Source organism: Curcuma longa, chromosome 14 (assembly GCF_044706935.1).
Source record: "Curcuma longa cultivar G26 ecotype Majalengka, Jawa Barat chromosome 14, ITB_CL_G26_1.1, whole genome shotgun sequence".
Classification (NCBI taxonomy): Eukaryota; Viridiplantae; Streptophyta; class Magnoliopsida; order Zingiberales; family Zingiberaceae; genus Curcuma; species Curcuma longa.
In genome coordinates, this window is record NC_133874.1 from 10,373,623 (window position 1) to 10,384,038 (window position 10,416).

Consider the following 10,416-nt stretch of genomic DNA (forward strand, 5'->3'; position numbering starts at 1 on the left):
TTTGCGCATGGCTTGAAGTACTCTTTTCATGGTATGTATGTGGCCGTCGCCCGTTGGGGGTACGCGCGGGACGGTGCGCGTTCCTGCGGTGCTCGATGTCCCTTGTCATCTTCGTTCGGGACGTATACTCGGACGGATATATTTATCTAATAGAGTTATATCGATGGAGTATTTTACTTTATGTCCCAATAAAATCAGCGATTTTTTAGACATTGGTTAGAAATATTCTCGAAAAAATGGTACGGATAGGAAACATCTTCGAAAAAAAAAATATTACAAATTTACTATCTTACGACCTCACTATCAGCTAGCGTACAAAAATACACCCGATCAAAAATATTCTCTACATATCGGCTCAAGTCATAGGAACATTTCCATTCTGGAATATTCCTCCTAGATTAGACCCCTCCAACTTTTAAATATAATAATCCTTGATAAATGATGTTTTCGATATGTGTTTAGAAGGGGCTATCAAGGAGAAGGCTAACATCAACAAACATGATGCATGATGACTCTTATATGATGTTAGGTGTGTGAAGTAGAGTCGGTCCTTGTTGTACAAGAATCCTGATCGAAATTATAATATTTGAGTTCTGACATAATAGCATATTTAATTTTTAGAGCTTGATAAATTATGATTTTCAATCAATAAGAGTTCCATGATAAAAAAAAATTTATACGAAACAATACTCTCCAAGCAACTAGAGTTTTAAGAAAAAAGAATAATTTCTCCTATTTAAAATGATAATGATACTCTAAATAATATTTAGAACATATAAAAAAAAAATCAAAATTTTTTGAATTGTCACTACAAATTCTATTGAAATACTCTTTTTCTTCTTCATAGTGAAGAAGCTCCAAACTGAATGAAGGTCATCATCGAACATTGAATTTTTTTGATAACCGCTCATAATATTTCCTTGTCTGCTCCACCAAAAGGTATAAACTTCGTCATGTCAAAACATCAAAAAAAAATATTTTGATGCACAAGAAAAAATATACAACGAGGAAATTTAAAGACCTGTATGGCTAAAAATAAGAAAAGGAAACAAAAATACAAGTTGCAAGCATGAGGTTGGTGAACATGCAACACAGTTCAAAAACTTATATACCTCACTTGACTGATATTGAGATAATAATTTTCTCACGCAAAAATTAAACATATGGACTACTGGAAAAAGTTGATTAACTAGTCACTCGTTAAAAGTTTCGTGCTACTTTGGAAGGCACTAATTTATACATTTGCAGCTTAATAGAAGTTAATTAGTAGATTCACAGCATAAAAAAGTCTATATATATAATGAATTCAAAATGGACAAGTTACATTCTATTTAACATGTGTTTCTTAAAAATAAACATTTAAGGCAAAATAACAAGCATTATATAAATTAACCAACCAAGATATTTGCATTTTTATTGTCAGATATTTGCATTTTTATTTATATCTTGTTATACTTTTATGTTCATCATGGAACATGTCTGTGCTCTTTTGAAATTTACAATGAACACCTTCTGTCTTCCTATTTTTAACTGTTGAGATAGATGCTTATGTTTGCATTTTAATGTGTTCTGCAATCATATTAATTAACTTCTATGTTTCTTGCAGGATAAATTTAGGAGCTCTACCTCAACGCTCGGCGCCCCGTTTATTCTCTATTTCTAGGATTTGACATCTGAGAAAGCTAGAGAGATTTCTCAGTTTTTTTTGTAACCAATTAAACTTTCAGTTTTTTTTGTAACATAAATTCACTGTCTGTGATTTGATATTTGACAAATTTGATATCCGTGTGTAATGACTAATATTTGTTCACTAGTTTTGCAAGAAATTAATGCAAGTAAAATTTTTAATTTATTATAATTTTTGGTTTAATTTTTCTATTTATTTGTAAAAACTATCGCAGGTTGAAAATTATGTAATTGCACACTAAATCAGCAGTTTTAGCAAACTGCCGGGAAATCATTTTGCGGCAGTTTTAGCAAACCGCCGGGAAACCATTTTGCGGCAGTTTTAGCAAACCGCCGGGAAACCATTTTGCGGCAGTTTGTGAAAACCGCCGGGAATATATTTCAAACCGCTGGTAAAAAGAACCGCCGGGAAATTATTTCAAACCGCCGCAAAAAATAAACCGCCGGGAAATTATTTCTAACCGCCGTTAAAAGAACCACCGAGAAATTATCTCGAACTGCTGAAAAATCATTTCTAACCGCCACTAAACAAACCGCCGGGAAATATTTCGAACCGCCGCAAAAACAACCGCCGGGAAATATTTCGAACCGCCGCAAAAACAACCGCCAGGAAATCTACTTTAGTGGCGGTTATTCCAGCGGTTCTCTAAAACCGCCGCTAAATGGTTTAACGACACCGGTATCAGCGGCGGTTTGGTAAATCGCCGGGAAATGATTTTGCGGCGGTTCCAAACCGCCGCTTAACGATTTTTAAACCGCCAGGAAATCCTATTTTTCTTGTAGTGTGCATTGCTCTAGGTTTGATATTTCTTTTGCAATTTGTAAGCTTTCTACTTCTACAAATAACCCTAGAATATTAGAAAGAAATAACTTCTTTTCTTTTTTGATATCTTAAGAGAACTAGACACTTAGACTTAATTTATAATGATTTTCAGATTAGACATTTATTCTTGGATGAGGTGCTATCCTATGAGCTTCAAATAAGCAAGCATGCATTACTCATTCTACAATAGAGTCAGAATTTATTGCATTTGCTGCAGCAGGAAGGGAAGCAGAGTGACTGATATTAAGCTGTGACTACAACTGATGTCCAATGTCTATTTACATTGTGATAGTGAAGCTACAATCTCTAGAACACTTAGTAAGGTATATAATTGAAAATATAGATATATAAGCTTAAGGCATGAATGTTATTGACAATTAATTACTATTATTTATGTGAGATCCTTTAATAATTAGTTGATCCATTAGCTAAAGGATTCACTAGAGAAAAGATAAAAGCATCATCAGTTGGAATGGACTAAGACCATCTAAAACAATAACCAATAATTGGAACTCAACCTTTATTTAGTGAAATTGCTAAAGCAAAGGATTAATGGGTAATGCCATTCTACTAATAAGTGATTAGTGTGATGTTTCATCTCACATACTTTAAGGATGAGTGTCAAACTCTCAATTATTCAAGTTGCATGGAACTTAACCAATTTGTGAATATGACGAGTAATGCCACTCCTAATAAAGGTTCAGAATCCATTTTTAAATATCCATGAATCCAAGATGTAGCACACGATCCTTAATAGTGAAAACATATTTTGGTGAATTTCTCAAATGATTTGAATAGATCTTTTAATGAATATTTCCGATTTAATGTTATGAACTCTTGGTTTAAAGTTTCAAACTACCAAGTATTTCATTAGACTCATTACTTTACAATAATATTAGTAGGTATAAATTGAAAGAGTTAGTTTTTATCACCGTTTGAAATTTCATACCATGTCAATTGAAATGTATCATTCCCATAAATTGCCAAAACTCGATACTACTTGGCGCATATAATAAAATACCTCTTGTGTCATTATGAGTATCATGTCATGAGGACACTCAATACTTCTTAGCATACTACAATTCAAGTCAAGATGAATTGAAATAATGTTTTTTTTTATATCTTGTGTCCATACAAGATAATGTCAAAACTGTGTCTCCAGATAAAACATAAAGTCCGAGCTTAAGTATATGCATTATATTATTTTCTTCTTTTTCTTCTTCATCTCCTTCTTACTTCCAACTCTAATTCACCACCACATCATATTAGAACATTGGCACATGATTGTGAAATAGTCTTGTTCCAATCATAGGTCGAAACTCTGTAGAACTCAAAATTTTGAACCTTAGTTTTGCCTCCCTTGTGATTAAACTTAATGATGAGTTTTGATATTTATCAAACATGTTAAAAAAAAAGGACAGCCCGGTGCACGAGGCTCCCGCCTTGCGGGGTCGGGGAAAGGATCCATTGTACGCAGCCTTACCTTGCCTTTGGCAAGAGGCTGTTTCCAGGATTTGAACCCGTGACCTCTAGGTCACAAGGCAGCAACCTTACCGTTGCGCCAAGACTCCCCTTTTAAGGAAGCATTTATATTTGATGAGTTCATGACACATGTCAAGCTTAGCTGATGATCTTATGGAATTGAGCATGAAGCTATAAAAAGCTTCTATGATTCCATCAAGCTTAAAGATGGACCCGATGCTATGATAATTACCTAAAGAGATCTTTATGAAGCCATGTCACACTGGACATCAAGCCCTAAACCCTAAATTTTTAAAGTTACGAATCGAGGACTTCTTATAGTCGATGTAGAGAGTTCTACATCAATATCTAAGGCTTAATCAAAAGTGATATCAAGTTATAAGTAACAAAATTTAGGATCTTCAAGAATGTCCAAAAAGTCATCTAAAGACTTAAGGTTGATCCTCAAGTTTTGGAGGATCAAAGAAAACCTAAGACAAACTTGGTATTTCACCTTAAATGGTGTATCAATCAAGTTTCAAGTTGGCTGATATATGCCAAAACAGAAGGAAAAATGTGTCTATCAATCTTGAAACTTAGTCAACGCATATTCCTAGAATGGCGTATTTTTTGAATGTTGGACTTTCCAATGACTATTTTTACACAAAGTGTGTCAATGACACAAGTGCTATGAACAACTTGTGTAATTATGAAGGGTTTTGCTCATCATGTCACCTGCTCTCACAATTCATTCACGTCCATTGAGTAAATGACCCTCTCGAAGACCTTCTTGTATATTAAAGGCTTTGATCCCACTTCAAGTTCTCTCATTCAATAACTCCACCACACCTACTATAATCTTAGCATTCTTTAAGGTGAGATAGAGGTGTTGATTTTTCTCTTTTATTTCAAATCTTTTAAAACGATAGTTTCATTCTTTATAGGATTCTAGAGACATTCTCATTCTTCTAGATTTGATCAATCCATTAAAAGAGCACCTTTGCTCAAACAATGTGTTAATGAATTTCTTTTGGTGTGCCACACCAAACACGAAAAAGGTTATAAAGTAGAAGCAATCTATAAATTACATTAATTCAATTGATACTATTGAGTTTCACTTTTTTATTTAAATTTCATAGCATATTTTACCCATTTTATTCAGTGAACATGCACAATTTGATTCTAAGAATTGTTTAAGATTGTGTCAGAGAAATTATCATTGTCTATTCTCCATTCTAGCCATGCCTTTATGAGTCAACAAATTCCTACTGCAAGCAAAGTCTATGTGTCAAATTTTGGCATTATAATCTAAGTGGGGATTGTAAAATATAGATTACAATGTCCAATTATTTTAGTCCCACATTGGAGGTTGTAACTTTATTATTGCTTTTAAATAATAGGAGTTGTCTACTTTACAAATAGATAAAGTAATGGGTGAAATAGGCATAAAGTTATATTATATTATATTATTGGCACTTGAAGGGGAGCATTTTTACAACGATAAAGTTGTTTCCATGTGACCTTGTGATACGGATTCGAGTCGCGGAAACAGTCTCTTGAAATGTAAGATAAGGTTGCGTATAATAGACCTAATGTAATCCAACCCTTCCCCAGGATCCCGCATTGACGGAAGTTTCGTGCACCAAGGGCAACACTTCCCTACGACCCCACATTGGTGGAAACTTCATTCGCCGGGCTGCCCTTATTATATTATTGGCACTTGGCAATTTAGTAATGACTATCAAATGCACCATTTAGACACTAAATTTAAAATGTTTATTATAGTTAATCTAAAAGTATTGCATCTTTTGGATCACATCTTTTGAGTAATGGGCACAATTAAATAGTCTAGATCTATCCGGATAAGTCAACTTTTCAATAAACTAGTGCACCAATATCTGTAAATAATTGACTGCTTGTTTAGATAATCTCATCTCCTTTAATAGAATTTCCCTCTTGAATTCAACACTCAATCCTTTAGAAATCCTACGGGTAAACCTTGCTACAGGTTTAATGGCTTTGTAGTACCCTGGAAGTGAAATTGCCATTAACTCATCAACATGCTTGTGGAAGGAGAAATTGTCATTTTAAAGAAAGTGAGCAGCATGCCTCAAAGCCAAATTCCCACAGAAAAAAGGGTGACTGCTAATATAAATGTAAGAAAATCGCCAATTTCTATTTTACTTATAAAGTCTTCATGTGCTCCTAAAGCCATGAATGAACTAGAATGAATTAAATTTGTTCTGTCCATAATTGAATGAAACTTGAAGTTTAACGGTAAACAATCACAAACATAATATGATCTCCTTTTACATATACTAGTAGCATTTATTATCAAATCAAAAGCTAAAATCTAAGCGATGATGTTCTCTTGTATATTTTTTAACTTTAACATGTCTCCTTGACAAATGTAACATTATATACTTATCCATCTTGTCTAGTTCAACTCATTAAAAATTGATTCTTCCCACCTAGAGAAAATACAGAAGCTAAAAAATGATATATGGAGCCAAACATCAATTGAAGTGGTTTCAAAGTCAAATTATATAATCTAGAAAATAAATATGTTATTAATAAATAACAGCTAATGACACAGAGCTCGATGTCTACAAGCATATCTAATAAATTTGAATAATGAACTTCATGTGATAACTAAAAATTTAAGCTATATCATGTAAAAGAATTAAGGTGAAAGATAAGCTTACTCCCAAGCTGGCTCAATGTCCTTGTTCCATATTCCTTGCAAATTTGCAATTTGAGTTCCAGGCCTTGAACAAGAGATAAGCAGATAACGACCATAATTGAATAGAAGTTGTACCAAAGAAGGATCTTCATCATTTTTAAAAGATTTCACTCTTTCAGCTGTTGAAATCACCGACGAAGCCAAGTTTGAAGATCTTTCCAGTTGTTCTTTGTTCACATCAGAGTCCCTGATATCACATTTCTGAATGAAGTCAAATCTTGGTTTCTCAATTGTGTTGTTAGGCCCTTTTGACAACTTCAATGTAACACGATTGAAAAGACTTTGATAATCATCCAAATGAGAGGCATATAGCTGAGAGTAAGACATGTTCCTAATTGAATTTATTGTGCTTAAGGCAGCAGATGTAGGATCTTTTCTTGAATCTGAAGGCTTAGTAAATGGCCCTTCAAATGAGGAAGCAGCAGCAAGAAGCAAAACAACCCAATCTGCACCTTCAATTTTCAATTTCCTATCAATAACACCTATCTTACTACTATCACCACCCATTTGCAGATCCAGAACTGCTGAGAACTTAATTCCACTCGGATTCTCTGAGGTGCATTCTTTAGGTGCAATTCTTTTCCCAGAACAACTACCTTCCATGATTATCACATTTGTCCCACTTATACGTGAAAGATGATGCAATTTGCTGTCCAGATAAACTGTGAAAGAAATTGAGCCTGCTTTATTTGCCGAGAACTTTGCAACGACTACTCGATGGGGATTGGAAATGAAATGCTCCCTCGTAAATTCCACATCCTCTATGGCATATTTGACATTTACTGTTGCAGATTTCAAATCAATATCTCTGTAATATGCAGTATGAGCAGTATCGGTATCTCCAAACTCTAGATTTATGTCACCGAGAGGCTGGTAGACCTGCACTTGAAACGAAAGTTTCAGCAATGAATGTTGGGAAAAAGAGTAATTCCATCACTTTTCTTTCTCATTTAGCAAATGTGATCCAAAATTGTCAGACAAGAACAGAGTGAGAGGGTATAATGTACATCAGAAGGAAGACCAGACAAGCCCAAGGCAGCTGTCGAGGCTGCGGCGTAGTCTCCATTGTCGACCAGCGTTCTGACTTTGGAAAGAACAGCAGGCGCATTAGGGTTTGTGTAATTGGCAGGCACCCCCGTCCACAGCGTATCATCTGAGCGACAAGGGGCACTACACCTTTAGCGGTTTAATAAGCTCCGTAGTCAAGGAAGTGAGCAAAAGCGTAGCGTATGTTACGGTTGAGTTGGATGGTCTCGGTCGCGACGCCTCCCCAAACCATCGCGCCGAGTCGGCCGTTCCCGAGAGGCGCAGCGTCGGTCCAGCGCGGGGCGGGCGCTGCGAAGACCACCTTGAGCGCGCGGTCGTCCTCGTCCTCTAGCCCGACGGCGGCGGTGGCGGCGCTCCACCATGCCGCTGCCTCCGGCTCGGCCGGCCGGCGCACCCACACCCATTCGCCGTCGTCTGCATCCATCGCAAACAGTCACGTGAAGTTTTAGAGTGAAATGTTACAAAAGAAACAGTCAAACAGAGGGAGGTGCAGGTGCCACTGTTAAAAGCTAGCGAGCTGGGAAGTCATTGATTGCGCCCCCGGACATTATTGTGTCGGTTATGATGCAGCAGATGCGGAAAAGGACAAGGATTTAAATTTTAGCGAAATCAGATAATATCCTCCTGCGTCGTGATCAACTGTAGTTTTTCGATTGATTGTATGACCGTGTAGAACCGCTAAGATGATGGATCCATTTTTTACAGAAGTAAGAAGTCATTGATTGACTTGTGTAGATCATACAAAAGCGCCTGCCTTTTAACCATTGAGAATTGATTGAGCCCGAGGCTGATTCAGCACTATGTAGATTGTGGCCGTAGCGGCGGTGTTTTTTATGGGGAAGAGAGAAGAGTTGGCTCGATGCATTGCTTTCGATGGCAGGTTGCTTTTGTCCTTTTGCGCATGGCTTGAAGTACTCTTTTCATGGTATGAATGTGGCCGTCGCCCGTTGGGGGTACGCGCGGGACGGTGCGCGTTCCTGCGGTGCTCGATGTCCCTTGTCATCTTCGTTCCGAACGTATACATCTAATAGAGTTATATCGATGGAGTATTTTACTTTATGTCCTAATAAAATCAGCTATTTTTTAGACATTGGTGAAGTATGAAATCAGCACAATTACACGCCCACGAACACACAAGGAGATAGGTTAGAAATATTCCCGAAAAAACGGTACGGATAGGAAACATCTTCAAATGTCTAACCTATCTCCTTGTGTGTTCGTGGGCGTGTAGATTGTGCTGATTTCATACTTCACCGATGTCTAAAAAATAGCTGAATTTATTAGGACATAAAGTAAAATACTCCATCGATATAACTCTATTAGATGTATATATCCGTCCGAGTATTACAAATTTATTATCTTACAACCTCACTATCAGCTAGCGTACAAAAATATACCCGATCAAAAATATTCTAATCGGCTCAAGTCATAGGAACATTTCCATTCTGGAATATTCCTCCTAAATTGGACCCCTCCAACTTTTAAATCTAATCATCCTTGATAAATGATGTTTCCGATATGTGTTTAGTAGGGGCTATCAAGGAGAAGGCTAACGTCAACAAACATGATGCATGATGACTCTTATATGATGTTAGGTGTGTGAAGTAGAGTCGATCCTTATTGTACAAGAACCCTGGTCGAAATTATAATATTTGAGTCCTGACACAGTAGCATATTTAATTTTTAGAGTTTGATAAATTATTATTTTCAATCAATAAGAATTCCAAGATAAAAAAAATTTTATACGAAACAATACTCTCCAAGCAACTAGAGTTTCAAAAAATAATAATTTCTCCTATTTAAAATGATAATGATACTCTAAATAATATTTAGAACATACAAAAAAGAAAAAAAATCAAAATTTTTTGAATTGTCACTGCAAATTCTATTGAAATACTCTTTTTCTTCTTCGTAGTGAAGAAACTCCAAACTGAATGAAGGTCATCATCGAACATTGAATTTTTTTGATAACCGCTCATAATATTTCCTTGTCTGCTCCACCAAAAGGTATAAACTTCGTCATGTCAAAACATCAAAAAAATATTTTGATGCACAAGAAAAAATATACAACGAGGAAATTTAAAGACATGTATGGCTAAAAATAAGAAAAGAAACAAAAACACAAGTTGCAAGCATGAGGTTGGTGAACATGCAACACAGTTCGAAAACTTATATACCTCACTTAACTGATATTGAGATAATAATTTTCTCACGAAAAAATTAAACATATGGACTACTGGAAAAGTTGATTAACTAGTCACTCGTTAAAAGTTTCGTGCTGCTTTGGAAGACACTAATTTATACATTTGCAGCTTAATAGAAGTTAATTAGTAGATTCACAGCATAAAAAAAGTCTATATATATAATGAATTCAAAATGGACAAGTTACACTCTATTTAACATGTGTTTCTTAAAAACAAACATTCAAGGTAAAATAACAAGCATGTTGGTCATGAAACCAATGAAATACCACGATTGAAGATAAATAAAAACAAGCCAGCATGATTAAGCAAAGAGAAGTTAGTTATATGTGGCTTTGTTAAGAAGTGATCAGTTTTTCTTTCAACATTATAAGTGCAACCATCAAACAATGGCAGTATCATAACAATAAAAAAAGTTTAATCAAATAGCAGAGAGGGAGAGAAAAATACCAAAG

General features: G+C 35.5%; 1 protein-coding gene across 1 annotated transcript; it reads right to left on the reverse strand.

Annotated features, from left to right (window-relative positions):
* Positions 1 to 6,671: 6,671 nt before the first annotated feature.
* Positions 6,672 to 8,184, reverse strand: LOC141844878 (alpha-L-fucosidase 2-like). Its single transcript, XM_074732854.1, has 3 exons — positions 7,950 to 8,184; positions 7,721 to 7,866; positions 6,672 to 7,592 (listed from the first exon to the last, which is right to left on the reverse strand). Exons 1-3 carry the CDS (start codon positions 8,182 to 8,184, stop codon positions 6,672 to 6,674), a joined length of 1,302 nt encoding a protein of 433 aa, XP_074588955.1.
* Between the last annotated feature and the right edge of the window lie 2,232 nt (positions 8,185 to 10,416).